Source organism: Enoplosus armatus, chromosome 6 (assembly GCF_043641665.1).
Source record: "Enoplosus armatus isolate fEnoArm2 chromosome 6, fEnoArm2.hap1, whole genome shotgun sequence".
NCBI classification, from domain to species: domain Eukaryota; kingdom Metazoa; phylum Chordata; class Actinopteri; order Centrarchiformes; family Enoplosidae; genus Enoplosus; species Enoplosus armatus.
Genome location: NC_092185.1, coordinates 17,453,015 through 17,472,344, shown reverse-complemented (window position 1 = coordinate 17,472,344; position 19,330 = coordinate 17,453,015). Strand labels below are relative to the sequence as shown.

Here is a 19,330-nt window from a genome sequence, read left to right as displayed (position 1 = left end):
TATGACTGTAGCTCTCTGGCAAACAGGATTAGATGGTGCTTTACAGGAGAAGAAATAAACAAAACCCAAAACAACAAACAGGGTCACCATATTTAAATATGTATTCTCATTTGAAAAAAGCTGAAGGTAACTGCTCTGTTTCGGTACATTCTATTTATTGTTCTTCTATTGTCGAGTCAGCTAATATCATGCTTTCACTGATGGATTTCAAATCACAAAACATAATCTCTGGCAATTTGAGAATTGTCTTTTTTTATTTAAATAATTACTGTAACTAATTAATCAAAACAATCATTGGTAGATTCATCAAAAATTGTATTGTTTCATCCCTAATATCACAGAAAAAGAGTACCCCACACAGTTCAGTAGAACTGCAGTAATGAGGCAAGTGAATGATTGAGCCATCTGTAGACAGTACGAGGCCGACACACTAACAGCAAGTAGAAGATTTAATGTTTGTGTCAGTTACTCTCTGGATCCATGAGGCTCAACACATCTAAAATGCTGTACGGAAGATAAAAAATGCTGCAGGTGTTGGTGAGTTCAGGTGGACTTGATGTAAGTAAAGTGCTGCATAAGCTCCCTCTCTACACCTACACACACGTCTCCTGTGACCGTACATTTCCGAATAACATTGCCCACTTGTTGGTCCAAGAATAACTAACGCATGAGAACAGACAGGGTAACCATCGACATTCAGTTAGGGCCTTAATGAACTTGGCCCACCATGGATTCATTTCTCTGCTACAAAAGCAATCCGCACAGCCTCCCTGGTCCTTCACAGCATCGCCAGGGAGCACTCAAGAACTCCTTCCTGACTGTGGTGACTAAAGTATAGAGAGTGACAAATGGACCAATGGGATATTTTAATTTAGGACTTATAAGAAATAAAAGCCTCCTGTTTGATGTTCAAATGAGAGATGAGGGAGCCAATGGCTGCAGAACCTTAAGTGCACTTCTGGTTGTGTATGTGTAAATGAATGAATTACATATTGTAACTGCACACAGGTGTGAGCAGTACTTTGGCATAAGAACCCTACTTATTGACTGTGGGGCAAGAGGAGGAACAAAGTAACCAGCTGCTGTGTTCATAACAGTCAAATACAGTAGCCAGAGGACAAACATAGTTACACTTGTGCTTCATCAGCCAGCAACTGAGGGTTTATTGGCATCTAACTACCTGTATCATACTGACACAGCTGACTGTATGAAAGGAAAACTGCATTTCTCTACAGGAACATGATGTATGCCCGAATAAATACAGCCAGCCTCTCCTTTCATTTGGATCAAAGCTGGGTATGGTGGCACCTGTTTACCATATTCATTTTGCCATTATGACTATGCAGCAGGTGCTACAGTCATTAGAAAGATAATCCTTTAAGACGAAGGCTTGGGATCCATGGCTGCAAGCATCCACCCTGCTTAGGTGTCTCTAAGCAAGGCACCAAGTCCTTACCAGCAAGAACATTTTTAAGTTAGGCATAAAATTATAAATTATCAATAACAACTATGTACAGAATGCACTGTAAAGGTGGCTACACATGATCGGCAACATAACAGCTTTGTGCTGGCTGGCAAATTGTGTGTAATTGTTTATTGACAAGAGCAGTAGCGCCCAGCTTTACAAGGCTGCCCTAACAGCTCTGGCACCGGACCTCTGTGTTTAAAGTTTAGATTAATTAATCATTGACCCTGTGTGCTTATGTTCTTTCAAAGTGCTTTCAGCAGACCTTGTTGTGTGATGTGATGTTGTTAATTTGGGTGTCAGCTTTGCTCAAATTTGCTCCAGATATAATGCATTAGTTATTCATTCATTCTGGCAACTACTTTAGAGTCTCAACAACCTAAGGAAATTAAGTTACTTGTGGGCCAGTTTTAAATCAACTTACAGAATAGCAGATCCAATACAATTGGTCACACAAATTCACAAGTTAAACATTACCTTAAACATAGATTGTAACAGGGATGAAAAATCCCATGAATTACTTCCACAAAGAAATCACCACTTATATTCAAAGGGCCATATTTGAGCAAGGCCAACACATTTAAGTACATCAAACTTGTGAAGTCTACTGTACGAGACTGTAACTTATGTAAAGCAAACAGTGAGAAGATATGAAGGAGAAAGCCTCCAAACTTAAAACATCACACTAAATAAACTGCAGCATGCTGAATGTCAGTCACACTGGGCTTCTGTGACATTACCAACTTGCTAACCTTCCTAACTGCACTTTACTGTGCAGTGACTGAGATACACAATGCTGACTGTACAAAGGTAGTTTAAGAAGCAGAACAAGGATAACAAGGAAGGAAGGTTCTTCTCACCTGCACTCTGTGGGCTGGTCCTGGAGCTGCTGCGAGGGCCTCTGCTACCACTGCAGGACCTCCTGCCTCAGCCTGTTCCAGCAGGCACAGCTGGTTTGTGATGTTGGCCATCTCTTCCTGCAGGCGCTCAGTTTGGACGCTGATCTCTGCGATTTTCTCAGCAGCGGATGCGGTCAGGAACGCCTCTTTGAGGTCTACCAGGTGAAGGGTCCTCTTCTCCTCCAGACGCACCAATCTGCGGAGCTCATCGAACTGGCTGTTCACATAGGCCTCTAGCTCCTCTGTAGACATCTAAGATATGTAGATGAGGCACAGAGAGGGAGAGAGCATGAGTGAAGGGATGAACTGGGAAAATTTAAGTACAGGAAGTCCACAAGCTATGAAGATGGAGAGAGATACTGATCTGCCATTTCAAATCAACCTGCATGAACTACTTCAGTGAAGGTATAAATCATTGAGATGAACTCAAAAAACAGAGGCAGAGATAGACATCAAACTCAAAAACAAGTACATAAAAACAGAGATGAGATGATAATAAAATTATACGGGTATGAATTTGATATAAAGGGGCATGCATATGGAATGCCCACAGTATAGGGGCCAGACCAAGACTTCTGTCTTTTACTTTGACATGAGAATACTATTTTAATAAGCACACTGGTCTCTGTCATGCAGTAGCTAATTGATAGCATGAAGCAGATCCCCTGGAGGCAAACTCCATGCATCCCATCTGTAGATAGAGACCTCAGAGGCTCCTTCTACCACAGCAAGCCATCTGTTTGGCTTTCAAGGCAACTGAACTGCTCACTGAGATACCTATTTAATCCATTTCCCTGTTCCCTGATGAGGCTCTCTTTAGCTATGACTCATTACGTTAAAACACCTCAATAAACAGACGCCTCCCTACAATCCTTCCCACTGAGATGGCTCCACCTCCAACGCAGATGCTGTCATGAGGTAAAACACCCCACAGTCCCTTGTCATGACTGCTCCTGAATATGTTATAATCGCTTCGATCTATGAACATCAGCTGCTCTGTCTCTCCTCTTCCCTTGAGCAGAACTTCACTCTCTTCCTTGCCATCTATTTTATCTTGTTTCCCCCCTCAGCCTCCCTCTCTCCAGTGAAGCAAGGAATCATCAGTCTTTACTGAGGTTGGCAGAGCCACGGCCCCTAGGGGTTCAAAGTTTTATCGTGTATTCGCCATTTCTGCACAAGCAATCAGATTCTCCAAATTGCCCATTAAACCAAGCGCAAGAAGTAACATTTTTAATTTACATTCTTTGTATGAGCAGAGAAAAAAAAAAGCACATCGTTCATTCTGAATGAGACAGGGAGACTTAGTTAATATCTAATTGGAAAGCAAAGAGTCGTTTTTCTCTTTTCACTTCTCCAAAATCAATGCCCTGAATACATGTCTGATGAATTAGGAACAATAGACTACAACTGCCTCGGACTGGCAACATGTTCCATTCCTCGTCCAGGTACTCAAGTGAAATGTATCTGTGAATGTGGAAGATTGGAGAGAATGAAGCATCCTTTTCCAAATCTATCTCTCTATGCCTCTGGAAGTTCTTATACTTTAACTCACAGAGCAATAGAAGAAGTGCTCAAATATAATAAATCCTACAAAATTACAGTATAGGCTGATTAAATCTTCTAGAAGACTCATCATTTTAAACGTGAGCAGTGAGCACTTAAAAAACACATTAAGAAATGACAGGGCATTTACTACTTCATTTTGTACTGGAACAAGAATCTAATGCTTAAGCTGTTGCTCATGTTTTGATGTCTTAGACGTCTTGCTCTAAGTTGGCTCTGATTGAGGTGTCATGGACACCCAATGTGGATCGACAGATTCAATATTCAAGTCCAATTCCCCTGCAAATCTCAATAATCCTTTCAAATATTCATTTTCTAAAAGCTCTGACATGTGCTAGGTATTTATTATCAGTTAACCAAATTAAATATATCTGTTTGTCAAACGTTTCATTGACAGCTATGAATTAATTAACAGCTAGCAGTAGCAGTAATTACTTCAGTAGTTAATTCTAAGTCAGGTGTAGCTTTAGCGTTAAGCTACCAGCATGAATACCAATGAAGTTAAATTTGAGTTATTTCTTTTAAATGGCTTGTCAATTACTTAAATTGAGACTATATAACTTTCAAGGTATGAAATTATAAAATCTTCCTCTTGCAACTAAAAAGTTGAGTTCATGATCAGTAGCTTATGGTGGCTAATGTTAGCTAATGTGTTGTTTTTTAATGGTAACAAACAAAAGTTAACATATATATTGTGGTGTAGCTGACTTTATGTCTCTTCTCTACTTGTGCTGCTGTTATAATTATAATATTTATTATGTTATATATATATATATATATATATATATATATATATACTGTATATATTATATTATTGTGTTTTAGAATTTACCATAATCCTGTTATTGACCACAGTGTTCAGCAAAAGCGAAATAGGCTAACTTTAAATCTGTGGTGCAACATTTATGACTGATTAGCATTCATGAAAGTCTCTGCTTTCACTTCACTTTATATGACACAATTTCACATACAAGTGTAATTCGGTACATACGTATTAATTAAAAGCTAATCTGTATCTGTTCATTTTGTTCTTTTGTAGTCCATGACAGGTCTCAGAGAATGGAGAGAAATAAATCACGGAGAACAATGCTACACAAGAGCAAAGCTACAACACGAAAAGGGCGGACAGAATTGTAACATAAAACTTATCGTCTTTAGTATCTTATCTGTCATCAACATAGCACATTCCACCACCACATCTCTCAATCTCCACAGAGCCCTCTGCCCCCTCATGGAGTCCCTGTGGCCTCCGTGGCAGATGGGAGTCGTGATCCTGGATCAGTGCTCTTTGTGTTTGTGGAGCAGGAGCACTCTGCCCTTGGACCTTTCACTCAGTGAGTGGAGTTTCTCTGAGAATTCGTCCAGCTAGGAAGGAAGGAGCATTCATGCGTGCTAATCTTCATTTGCATTGCTGCAAGCTGAGGCCACGAAATGAGGCCTCGGGAGAGACAGCGGCACACTGCTTACAAGGGCAGAGTTAGAGTAAGGACAGGGGATGAGAGAGAGGACAGGCAGGGGTAGGACATCAGGCTAGCAGATTAAGAAAGCTAATTTCTTTTTAAACCAAAGGTAGGACATTAGGGCAAGGAGATTAGGAAAGACAAATTCTTTTTCAGTCATGTGTTTAACATGCTTTGTATTATTACTGCAGAACCCTTATCTGAGAAATTCAGGAAAGAAGGCAATGCAAGCAAATGAAGGATTAAAAAGGCCGTTGTCAGTTCAGACCTCATATATGCAATGTAATCAGCAGTCATGCCTGTCTACCAAAGTTTTTTGGTTTTTAACCAACCAAAATGCCAACTTTAAACTTGATTTCAGTACTTTATGAAAAATACATGGGAGATGTGAAAGTTGCGCTGATAGTTGAATTTCAAGGAAAAAGACGAATAAAAACTCCCTCTGACAGAAAGCTAGGATCTGTGGCTCACTAAAAATAGTAAACTTCTTAGACATTCCACAGACACTTTACACAATTACAATATAGCAAGACACTCAAATAGAATTAACTTCACACACTAGTGTACTTTGTGACTGGCTACAAAAGAGGTTGTGCTACTCATTAGTGCTGATGAAAAAACAGCAGAAAAAGAACCAAAGCCTTTGGGAATGAAAATGTATCAGTGTAAAAAAAAAACACCCAACAACAACAAAAAACCAGTGTGTCGCATTACTTTGGAGAGACATCAGGGCACTAAAACAGCTCGCAACAAATACGCATCAAAGTAGCCTCAGCTTTTAATCTTAACCTCTTTAACCGTGCAGACACTTCAGAGGGTCCATCATTACAAACGCCTTTTTGTGGAGAAAAGCATTTTAATTTCTAGTTAACTCCCAAAGTTTCAACTGACACCAAATGTGTTATTCGAAATTACATGATAATATGATGCCCAAGACGTCTTTACCAGTTGATCAAAGGTGCAGACAAAATGGTGCCGTCAAGAATCCTAAATTTAAGCATCCTGCAGCTTCAGTGAAAGTGATTAAAAATGCAGATGCAGAATATATTTTTTGACATTAGGGACCACTAGAGTTCAAATGGTGAACTTTCTTTGAATGGTCTCACTACCAAATAAGAGCCGGTCTTGCTACTTATTCATAGGTCTGTTTAGTGTGATGCTTTTTAAAACAGACCTAAAGAGCATTAATAGAACATTAGGAGTAAATTGATTTGAACTGTCCTTGCCCTTGGCAATAGTGGCTCCACTCCAAGTGAACACTACTCTCTCTCTCTCTCATGCTCATGCTTTTATTTCTTCCAGAAATTAGATTCTCCAATTTGGCCTCTAAAACAACACAGCAATATATAGAAAGTTAATTTGAAGAAGACCAGCTCTTCAAAAGTCATATAAAGTAATATAAAGTGGGGAAGTAAGAGAAGTTAAAAGAGGGAGAGGAAAAATTAGACAGACGGCCTTTGGTTTTATAATGGCAGACTTTCAATATCCAGCACCTTTTTATTGGTTTTGAGAGAAGCAATGTCAGCCAAGCTACTTTCTGGGGAATGATACCGAGCAATTCAATTAAAAAGCCGTGAGTAGAGATAGAAAGGGAATGACAGCCTTAAAGAGCAATGGGAGAGGGGGAAGAGAGAGGAAGAGGAGGAGGGGGAAGAAAAGGATGAGGCAGAGAAGGACAAGAAAAAGCAAGATGAATAAACCTAACAGCAGCAGCCAAGTCTTTTCATGCCTCTCCCGTCTGTTCCTCAGCCTCGGCTCCCTAAGACAGCTTTAATGTGTCTGCTGCTCTTGTAGATTTTATGAGGCAGGGAAAATGGATGTAGCCACTGTGCACACACACACACACACACACTTGTGACTGGGCTGATGTTGCCGTGTGGCTTCCACATATCGGACTCCTCTCTCTGTAGCTATAGAGAGCGGCTCCACAGGCAGCGTGGGCCCTAGACGACACCCTGCGCGGCAGAAAGTGAATAAATAAAACATGAGAGTGAGGTAAATATGCCGACTACCTGCTGTCCTGGTCTGAAGCCACAACATGGCTTCACATATCAGTTCCAGCTCTTTGACGATAGGTAACGCAAGCTGACTGACAGTATGACAGACAGCCATCAAGGCCCCTCGTGTTACGTTACGCCTCTGGTCCTCCATTAATATGTGTGCAGCCTCGTCAATGTTTTTTCGCATTATATTCCATACCCCCGTGGAGAATGGAGATATGAGCTTTGAGAGATTAAAATCCCCACACCTGCGGCAAAGTACATAATTAAGCCGGGTATGATTTAATAAGCAAACACCTGCAAAGGGTTAAATCATTTCATTCACCCTTCACTTCCTCACAGACAGCTGCTCACACCTCTCTCTCTCTCTGAAGTCCTTACACTGCCACCTCCTACAACTCCTGTCTGACTATCTCTTTCTCTTATTGCCTCTGTGTCTCTCCCACACACACACACACACACACACACACCTTTTCTCACCAGGAGCAGTCACGCTGATGGTTGCCTGTCATGCATAATAAGAAATGCTGACATTTGAGAGCACAGACAGGACACACCGACAAATCCACATAATGGTCTCGAACACAGTGCCCTGTGAGTGAGCAGGTAAGTGTTTTTTACCGAGCACGGTGCACCTCTACAGTGAAACAGCACAAGACTAAATGTCCAGGAAGTCCTTGGGGCAGCACTGATATTTCAGTATGATAATAGACATGAACTCGGGTGGGGTGCCGGCTGCCAGTAAAAGTGTTACCTCTCGCAGGCCAGTCAAATTAACCTTCTACATTATGCCACTGTGCTTGGGTCACATCTCTGCAGGTAATGAGCAACGCTCCTGTGTGCCACTGCTCTCCGATGGGTTCAGATACAGTATTATAAGCATAGCATAAGGAAGAACAGGCTTTGCAGGGGTGGTTAAGTGAGCAGGTGCAGCTGCTGTCAATGGTGAATGGCAGAGACCATAGCTGAGACCTAGTTGTACATCCCTGATCCTGCCACTCACTGTTACATCTCTCACTGCAGTTTTATTTTCAGCGGCAGAACATGCCCCCACTATCGCATCTGAGATGGAAATACAGCCACTACTTTCAAGGTTGACTTGTCATGAAAATTCAGTTTGCAGTTTTTATTTTGGTTGATATCAAGAAGGTGACTGTGTGCGAAATACACTAGGCACCCTGCGTTGCAGACGGCAACTTGGCGAAGGTTGGACAAAAAGGTTGAAATTATATTCATTATTTCAGCTTGTGACCCTTAATTTCATGCCTTTGTTTCATATTACTGACTGAGACAATCTGAGTGGCACAAACAAATTCTTGTCACTTTCCCATCCCTCAATAACTACCGTGGAATATGCTTTGCACAAGGATGCACAACTGCTATCAGTGTAAAACTGAGGCCAACCTTGCTGGTATTAGTATAGAGGGGTGTGTGAGTGTGCGTGTGTGTGTGAAAAGATTAAACAATAATGTAATGCAGTCAAATACAACAGTCCTGTAATTAACACTAACGTTGTGAATGTTAGTGTTGATTCATCACTATGGTCAATTATGAGGGTGTAATGGTTATTAGTGTTATATTGGGCTACATCATATTGAAAGGTGTCTTGAATATTTTGTCCACCTCATTTATTTATATGGAGGAGTAAAAAATGAAATACTTAACACAGTGTATAATACACTACATCCACCCCCTGAATCCTAGATCGAATACAAGGATTCCTTTTGTTAACTTAACAAGTTCAACAAGGGTTTAAAAACAGCCAGAGGGTATTCTGTATTCAGCATTGTTCTCTATTTTATACATGCCAATGTCTAAATCACAGTCACTTTGAAAATACAACCTCTGACTTAGCATAGAAGTGCTGGGTCAAAAAAAACATCAACTGAAGCCTAGAAATGACATGACTCAGTTATCACACAATGATGCCATCACACGCTTCAAGTAGAATTATATCTGCAGAAACCCAATAGGCCAGATTTGTGATCTGTGAATGGGGCGGCATGATAAATATATGGATTGAAATAATTGGCTCTCATGTTTACTACCCAATGCCTTTATGACATAATCTATTTCTAATCCCTCTTTATCTCATTCTAGGCTGCTGTGTCTCCACCGCTGCAGTGTCTATACTGCTGCAGAGCTTACTGCTCTATCCACTGAATTAGAAATGAGTAATGGCTCTTTTTTTGTGCTGTTAAGGCTCCACATGGCTTGAAACCAGGTTAAACCAAGGTTGTTGGTTTTTTTTTTAAACCTTACGAGAAACTTACAAATCTAATAGGATGCTATAATGCTATATACATACTTTTTTGAATTATGCTAAAGAGGTCACAAAAATAATGTTCACACATTCATGGTCTTCAAATGGTCTTCAGCAATGAGCAATCCAAACTGGGCTTGTTAGTTCGGATAGTTATGGGCTGGGGGAACTGAAATATAGACAAAAGTGCAAAATACACACTGGTGCCCCTAGCCGCTGCTGGTGTGAGGTTGTACATAGAAAACAATAGGGGTGGCTGTTTTGAAAAACATGAAAGAACTTCCACAGCAAAAGCAACCTTCTATATTTATGGTTTGTGCTATTTGCAGCAATTACAACTACACTGTATGTTTGCTATACTTTATCAGCTTTGTCTGAAATGCTAAAAGTGAATGTTGACCTCTTTGCATTGAGAGATATCGTTGTAGGAAAATCATCAGCAAATTCAATCAAACCACGTGGCACAATCACATAATGAAAATATGCTCACGGTACGCTGTCATTCCTTGCAAGGAGGTCAAATCCAGCTTTGATTGCTGCAGAGAAATTCTCATTTAATTTGATAAGAGTTTGTTGGAGCTCATTACTAAATGAGAACAGCTGAGTGCAAATACTTTGGGAGTAGTTCCTATATAACTCATCTTTTTGACTTGACTCAGTGTTCCGAATGTAAGAGTTTGCACTCACCTCAGGGTTGGTCCACTTGGTCTTGATCTTCTCAGCCATCTGCTGTGTACAGCCCAGCAGGTCGTAACCCTGCCTGCTCTACAGGTGGAGCAGACAAACACACAATGAACACAACAGAGTATGGCACTACATAAAAACACAGAACATACACAGAGATTATTTCTGTGTGACTCAAACAATAAATGTGTTAATCATTTAGAAGAGCACCAAATGAACTTAACTCTGTACAAAGAAAGACTGGGCACATTGACAAAAACACATTTTACGAGATTTTTGATGGAACATCTCAGTGTTGATAATGTGATTGGGATGAGGCTTTTAGAAGATGTGTAAACACAAGAAAATACATGGTTCATCCTTGGCAGCTCCCCAGTCAATCACATGCTACAATTTTACATATAAAGTTTGACATGCTACATGCCATGCACAGCAACAGGGAATCATATCACTGCTCCTGGAGATAAAAGGGTTCTTTCACATGAACACACTGACACAGGATGCAGGATAAAAGCCAGTGCAAGTTTAGAGTAAACAATGTAGCCTTAGGCTTTGTGTGTGTGAGTGTGAGTGTGAGTGACCCCCTTTGTCCATCATCAATCCATATGTGGCTGTGATGCAACAGTAAGCCAGTGAAGTGTGCTGCTCTACTTTGGTTTTTTGGATGTACAGCCACAGGGCAGAGGACAAAAACTCTTGCTCTGCATGCCATGAGGGTCATTACCACTGTAGCTAAATGCACCGGCTTTGTGAGACGATTTTTAAATGAGGCTCTTGCTGAGATTTTCTGATTCTGTTTATTTTAGTGTTCACAAACAAAACCCTTGACTGTTCAAAATAATAATCCAAAACTAAGTCCTGGTGTCTGATACTATCACACCCTGTTAATTGGTCCTCTGTGCAATAACACAGTCCGAATGTGTTCAGTGTGCTGATAACATCTAACTCTAAATAGTGCTATGATCATCACAAACACTATGCTCTGCAGAACTGAGCCCACAGTGATGATGGAGTCATTCTCAAAATCCAGCACAGCGTTAGCCCAGCTGGACCAACCGCACTGCTGCACTGAACAACTGGTGACTCCCTGAACCTATTAAATTAACCTGAAGCAAAAAACCATCTAGGAAATGGAGGAAGGGTGACACCATAACGGGCGCCAAGCCAGACGAACACTGGGATATATTCACGATGTTTAATTTCCATTTCACAGTTTTCATAGAAATTATTGACGTAAAGGTGTAACTGAATCAATGTATTATTGGTGTCATGTGGGTGTTCATGAGACGTTGTTGAAGATATTACAAAGAGCTGTTATAGAGCCCTGGTGAGTTGACTTTAGGGCCTACAGCTATTGGCATATTACTTCATACTAAATCAGAAATGCAAACCAGATAGGAAACGCTCTGAATACATTATGTTATACATTACAGAGCTGCAGATGTTGAGGAGCATGCCATTGTGATTAAGTACAGTCGAGGTCATGCAGTAAATCACAGAGTGCTGCTCTGCCATATTTAAATCTGTCATGTTGTGAGTGTGTGACTCACCTTCTGCCACACGTAGGCCTCATGCAGAGTGATGATCTCATGCTCACGGTGCTCACCCTGCACAGCACACACCACACAGATTATCTTCTCGTCTGGTTTACAGTAGAGGGAGCCTTCCTGCCCATGCTCCTTGCAGCGCAGCCTCTCTACTGTCACAGTGTCCCTCTTCCCAGCCTCTCCGGCAGCCATGGCCTCCTGCCCTGCTTCTGCTCCCTCAGCTCCGTCACCGAGCTCAGCCTCCAGCGGCAGACCATTCTGGGCTCCTTCTCCCTCCCCAGCGCCACCACTCTCATCACCATTAGCCATTGCCTCTCCATGTAATGCCATCCCCTGAAATGCGCCCATTCCAGCTGCCCTCTCTGCAGCAGCCTCATCCCCAGCTCCACCTCCAACTCTGGAGTCTCTGTTGGTGCCAAGTCCATTAACTTGTGTCACCTTATGGTTATAAGGCATTATTGGGTGTCGTGTGCTGCTGGCATGTTTGTCAGCATGGACAGGGCAGAAGGCAAAGCTGCAGATGTGGCACACTTGTGTGGCCGGTTGGGCCTCATCAGGCTCGCATGCATCACATGACCCGTCCATCTGCGGCAGCTCCTCTTGTTTCAGCCCCATAGCTCCTTCCTGGGGTTCCCCTTTGTGCTCCATGGTGGCCGATAATAGTTCTGGGGATAAGTCTTATAGGAGACACACAGAGTACAGGACATGTTATTAATAGCTGTGACCTTCTGTGAACAGATCTCATATTTGCACAGGGGAAAGTCCAAGATCCTCAGGACTAATCCCCTCTGATATAATATTCCCACAACAGATGATGTATGGAGGGAGCCAAAGTCCACAGGAAGCAACATCCAGAGCAACACTATCACACAAGCTACACAAAAAGAACGCATCATTTTGCCAGGGCAGCAAACAGGAAGACCCCATCTGCAGTCACTGAACTGTCCTTTTGTGCAAACACGCTCACTTTGTTTACTGACTCACAAATAGAAAGTGCTGAGTGTGTACGGTACCCTCAGCGTGACCAAACACCCATGCTCTCCTTCTCTCACCTCCCTGTGTATGACATCAGGTCCTGACCTTTTCATGTTTTGTTCGTTTTTGTCTTTGTACCCTCTCACCCACTTTTCGGTTCACTCTGCAGGAGTGAAGCTGAAAGAGACCATGGTGCATGCCTTTCACACAAAACACACACACAAAGAGACATTTTTTCTCCTCGGAGCCTTCCTCTCCTGTGCTCTGTTTGTGTACTCTTTTCCACTGCTGACACAAACAACCGGTAGAAAAAGTGCTGTAATGCAGAGAAAAGTCCCCCTTTACACCACAGCTCTCTGCTATTTTTCTGTCTCTGACTCACACAGTGCCTCCTCACGCAAACACACACAGGCATTTCATCCTATGGGGCTTACCAGTATGCAACTCACTGCAATGTACTCACTCGTCTGTGTTTTCCTCCCCCCTTCTCTTTTTTACTGTCTAGGTCTTGTTTTGAGATAATGTGGAGTCAGTGGATAAATTAGCTAGCTTGGCGGCTAACTTCCTTAGCACAGCCGTTGTGCCTTGAATTTTATTACTGAGCTGTCGACTGATCCACTTTCACTTTACAGCAGAACAGGGGCTCCAGCTCCGATCCGGCAGCGTTTACTTCCTTATTTTCATCAGCTGCCGTCTGCTTTTTTTTCTCGACTTCCTGCTTGTAGACTCCTTTCTGTCTGTGTGTGTGCGAGAACGGCAGAGACACACAGAGGCTGGAGAGAGAAAACCCGTTTGACAAGCTCAACAAAGACAGTGAAACTCCAAACTGGAGGCAGGTAGAAGGAAAGACGTTCTCACTGTTGTAATGTTGATACATACAAGTAGATATGTCATGAGCGAGTATTACTTATTGTGTAGTTTCAGTGATAATTAACGCTAATTGTAACGCTATAACTTATTTGTTTAACTGTTCAAGGTAAGTTACAGGTCAGTAACGTCAGGTTACGTCAACAAACATTAGCATAGCGCTTTCTTGTAAAAGCTAGCGAGTGCTACGTTACATTTCAACAACAAATGAAACCTAACAAAAGCTGTTCAAGCGCAGTTTCCTTCATGTCGCCATGTGTTAAAAATACATACATTTCCTCTGCAACAGAAATATACCAAACTCTACAGAAACCACATGGGGACGGGGTCTGTGCCTGATTGTCACCTGTGCATTGATGATTAGCTAACATGATGCATTAGCATGGCTGAGCCAAAAATAAATATGTCAAACTTTCAAAACCTTGTCAGGTCAACACAGCAGACAAAACAACTTACCCTGTTCACAATATTCCGTTGAGTGTGCAGAAGCATTTTAAGCATTTTTTTCTTTCTTTCTTTTTGTTTATTTGTCAATTATATGTATATACACACATAACAGTGCAAACTGTAAATGGGAAAATGATAATTACAAATAAATAGAAATGAACATAATGATTGCAGGTTATTGTAAATGATAAAGACCGGGCCTGTTTAAGTAACATGATTACATAACTGTCTTGATGTACAGGTAAGTCATACAGTGCCTTTGCATAACCTGCCTTATTTTATGAAAGAATGTTCCAGTAGGACATTATGAGCCTGACAAGTACTAGACCTGAAATACTTGTGTTGTGACTGATAATTTGCTCGTGAGGCTTTGGACTTGACTTGCAATTTGTTCAGAGACATTTGAGACTCCCAGAAATCCAAAATTAGAAATAGAGATTGATTTCTGCAATTCAAATGTAATCATAAATGCAAAAGTTGTAATAACGATAATTGCAATATCTGGGGATGAGATGAAACTCCTGTGGTTTCCTTGGGGGATTAAGCAAAGTGAGCGAAGGCAATACATGCTGATATCACAAAATCCAATCCTATTTTCTCAGTGAGCGTTTAAATTGTGTTAAAAGAAGAGCATGTTATTAGTCATGCATTCATTTGTAAGAAATTACAGCAAAGTGAGTGACAGCTACAAGGTGAAACAAAGATGCATTTATTATCTGAATACAGGAAAAGGTTCGGCTGGAAGAGCAAACAAATTGTGAATTTTAACACTGGTGTTAATGGGGAGTTTCTAATTATGATGTCTGCTTTCCCCTTCTGTTCACGTCCTAACCCTCCATAAACCAGCACTGAGAGACAATGGAGCAGGATTAGAGGTCTGGAGAGAGAGACAGAGAGAGATGAGGAAAAACAAGCTGTTCTCTTTAGAGAGATCTAAAGAGGCTATTGAGCTGGGCTTCACACAAGCAGTATTTGGCAAATAATTGTTGACTGTTCCTCTGATTTGAATGGCACACCATAAATAACCATGAACCACGTTCCAAGTAAGCCTCCAGCTGTCACTCGATGTGGATGATGATGCTGTTTTTTGCCAAAGCCTTTGAGCTGTTGTGAAGAGGATTGCTCTTCTAGAAAGATTTCCACCAGAAAAGATGTATTATAAGACTATGAACAGTGAGGATGACTCAATGAAAACCACATTTGCCTTGGCATGAGACTTGCTTAAGCCGTACTGATGTAACGATTAAAACTGAAACTGTGTTTCCAGAGGGCATGTAATCGTAACAGATGTATGACACTGATTAGAGTTGTCGTTGGAATTGAGAGCACAAATTGTTTTGCAAGATCACCTCCAACCATAAATGATCTTATACTATTGAACCACAAGTTAAATGGTCGCCTGACTTATTTTAAAATCCTTCACTGCATTAAACTCTGCTGAACAGTAAGAGACAGCATCATCTTGCACAATGCATAAAACTGACAACAATTAAAAGGCTCATTGACTTGCAGTTCATTAGAATAAGCACTCAATATAAATACAATATGTGGCTACTGATAGGAACTTTGATTTGTTCTTTCTCTACCCAGAGATTATAGTGAAACACTTAATAGGAGCTATATTTGTACACCTAAATTGTGTTTCTACGGCTCAGAATAGCCTGTGCATGGAAGTTGGCAACTCAACGAACATCAAGCTCTCAGAAATGCCGGCCAAGAGTGAAGGAGGGAAGCTTTGGCAGACAAGCAGAGCAGACAGAAAACACTTACCTAATGCCTCAGTTTTAACATTGTTTTATTGGCACGAGGTCAGTCAGTTGTTGGTCTCAAGATGAAATGTCCTTCAGTGCAACAGCACTGATCTGTCAGAGGAGCACTTCTTGGAGTAAGTTAGCATCTCTCTCTCTCTCTCTCTCTCTCTCTCTCTCTCTCTCTCTCTCCCCCTCTCTCTCTCTCTCCACCTTTATCTGTTGATATTGTTGATATATCATTCTGTCTCCTCCTCATTTGCCCCCTGGTTCATTCTCTGGATGCTCTTCTCCACAACTCTCTCAACCTGTCATAGCTGTGCAACATAAAACAGAATCAAAATGCTGTTTTGCAAGGTTGTTTGTGGATTCCTGAAGCTTGTCCCATGAAGCAGGATAACTAAACTTTGCAGAATAAAACCTTTAACTCCTTGAAACTCAATCTGGAACATAGACTGAAGTAAAGAGAGATGTATTGGGTGTTACTCAGGTGCAGTTAAATTAATAATGCTGCTTTGTGAGATAGGCCCCTGGTGCTGCACTTCCTCAGTGATGTTTGTTTTCTTTCTTTGTGTGTGTGTGTGTGTGTGTGTGTGTGTGTGTGTTTGAAGGGAAAGGGAGGGGAAGGACAGCTGTCAAGACTGATCAGAGGCAGTGAGCGGTGAGATACAGGTGAGGGAAGAAGAAAAAGCACAGCATTTGTGCAAGGAGAGCACGTAAGGACAGAGATGCAGAGCAGCATTTTCTAAAAATGTCATCCAAGACATTGTAAAATCAAGATCTTATAATATTCTCCAAATAATATAAATATGTACTCAAAGCACATTCAACTTGCTCCAATCTGCAAAGGAAAGCTGTGTTACATTATTATTATTATTATTATTATTATACTTGTTTAAATTATATTATTATATTGTTATGAAATGTAAGTTTACATTTATACAAATTGTATAAAGTACCTGCTTGTCCACCTCCTGCTAATTCCTAATCAGGGAAATAGGGCTGGAATCTATCCCAGCATGCTTTCCAGTCCTCTTGGTCGATGTTCGGATCATAGCTTTCATGAATTAGACACTTTTTATATTATGCAGCATACATTCACCAATGACAGCCACATGTGCTTATATTGACATGGTAAAACCACATCAGACAACCTCAGTGTAAAATGTGAATGGGTGCAGTTGGTCATCTGAATACATGCATACATGCACACTGGATTTTTTTTCTGAGCACCTTAGCAGAGTTCAAAAGTTCCTATTTCTACTCTCCTCCAGCTAACTTAAACATGTAAGGTCTGACTCAGGACTAAAGTCATCCATTTTTAAATTGCAACTGCAGCTTCTATTTCACAGTTTTTTTGAAATGGACTCTATCATAAACATGTCCAGAATGCATTATCATATGTATCACACAAAGCACCAACTCATTACTGTCTACTGCCAAAGGGATATCTAGGCTAATCTCTCTCTCTCTCTCTCTCTCTCTCTCTCTCTCTCTCTCTCTCTCGTGGTTTCACACTTCTAGTGTTGAAATTAACACCTTAGGGATGAAGACAGTTATTTTTTTATGAAATGAGGGAATTCCTTTCATTTCCAAGGGGGCTACAGCAGTTGGAATTGTGGGTCCATTGTCAGGGTGTTAATAGAGTCAATGTCTGTCGTAAGGATAAAAAAGGTGAGTGCATGTGTTTGTGCATGCATTACCAAGATTCTGACATTATGAGCAGTCACAGATGATGTTACCACATTATTCACAATCTTCTCTTAACGTCTGTAAGGCTATTATGAGTTACAAAATCTCTTTATGGCCCTCTCTTCCATTCCCTAGAAACACAGAATCAATATTCAGCTTTGGGGCTGCAGCCCTCCATCAATAAGTCATTTAATCAATAATCCCCAGAGAGTACTGCCTCACATCTGTTTTATAAGCCCAGGTTCTACCTTGGACTAGATTACTTAAAGCAAATGGACAGAATGAGTAGTTACAGAATGACCAATAAGGAACGATATGCATTTTTCTCTTATTTTTGTAGCTTTATTAAAATCTCAGAAAAAATGATTTTGCAGACATGTAAGTAGGCAACACTTCATTCTCTTTTTTTCTCTGCCCTTATATACAGTATATCTCATATGATAAACAACGACTCCCCTGTGCACTTCAGTGTTTTCCAAGTCTTGATGGAGTGAAACTCACTTTTAAGGCTTTCCTTAGACACTGAAGCATGATATCAGATGGACAATCAGACATTAAGTGGAGCCGAACACACAAAGCTGATGAACCAGTGAATCCACCATCACGGCCTTGGCATACACTCCCTCACCGTCCCGTATCCTTGCCTACCCCTGCTTGATCCAAACACTGCTCTTATCAGCCTCTTACACACACTCTGTAACCACGGTAACTGTCTTACACCACTAGTCGTAGGGCAGTGATGTGCAACTAGCAGTTTCCTGCAGGGTTCACGGTCCACTTTTGCTCAGAGCTGCAGAAATAGGGTGTCAGGGGACGGCGGTAATAACGTTGTTCAGAATCAAACATCCTGCGTAGCTAATACGATGACTTTGAATTCTCACTGCACAGTTCAGTGTGTGGAAGCAATTAAGCTTAGTCTTGTATTCCTGAAGCAAACTGAAATGTATCATACATCAGTAGTCCTTTCATTCATTGGTTACACATGGGAGAGAATTTCAGGCAGTATAGACGGATTACTTTTTAAATTTAGTATTGAACATATAGCTTAGCTTGAGCGAAAGTTGGGAAGTGGAAAGAACCACATAAGACACACCTGCACCTTATTATCCTCTCCTTTTATTTGATTTTTTTTAAACTTTGTTTTATACAATTGAAATTGTATATAGCGTCTTGTTCAAGTAAAGCATTGCTGCATACCACACGTTTCCAGATGAAAAGAAAGTAAAAGTTCTACTTTATGGCAAAGATAATATATATAATAGTATAGATTTACGGTGAGGAACTAAAATTGCCTTGTCATTATTTCACAATCTTCGAATAAAAATATGTTTTTTCTCATCCTCTTAATTATATCTTTGCTCAGATCATGCTAAAATCGGACAAAATAAGGAATTTCAGTTTCTATTGTCTCACACAAAGTAATAGGCAATGTCGTTTCCAGCCAGCAATACAAGCGTAACACCTAGTTTCCAGATGGTGGCACACCTGTGCTGGGCACACACAGATCTTTTCCTCTTATAGTGGTTTTTAGGGAGTATGCATTTCTTCCGCCATCAACTCTACAAGACAATGAATTGTGGAAGTGTGTGGGAGAGGTCTGTTGGCTGATGATGCAAAAGTGTACAAGCTTGGAAAGGTGATCTGTGTATAGACTGTAGCTTTTAGAAAGTGGCCATTCTTGAACTTACTGTTGGATTTATGCCCAAAAGAGAGATTTTGG

At 41.0% G+C, this 19,330-nt stretch overlaps 1 protein-coding gene across 2 annotated transcripts in view; it reads right to left on the bottom strand.

Annotated features, from left to right (window-relative positions):
• trim44 (tripartite motif containing 44) overlaps positions 1-13,454 on the bottom strand; it is a 42,823-nt gene extending 29,369 nt beyond the window's left edge. Inside the window, exons 1-4 of one of the 2 annotated variants that reach the window (XM_070907678.1) lie at positions 13,291-13,454; positions 11,885-12,558; positions 10,338-10,415; positions 2,326-2,616 (exon numbers count right to left, since the gene is read on the bottom strand). In XM_070907678.1, the coding sequence (XP_070763779.1) occupies positions 2,326-2,616; positions 10,338-10,415; positions 11,885-12,529 (1,014 nt within the window). In that variant the 5' untranslated portion in view covers positions 12,530-12,558; positions 13,291-13,454. The remainder of the gene's footprint in view (positions 1-2,325; positions 2,617-10,337; positions 10,416-11,884; positions 12,559-13,290) is intronic. The other variant, XM_070907677.1, reaches the window with a different exon arrangement.
• Between the last annotated feature and the right edge of the window lie 5,876 nt (positions 13,455-19,330).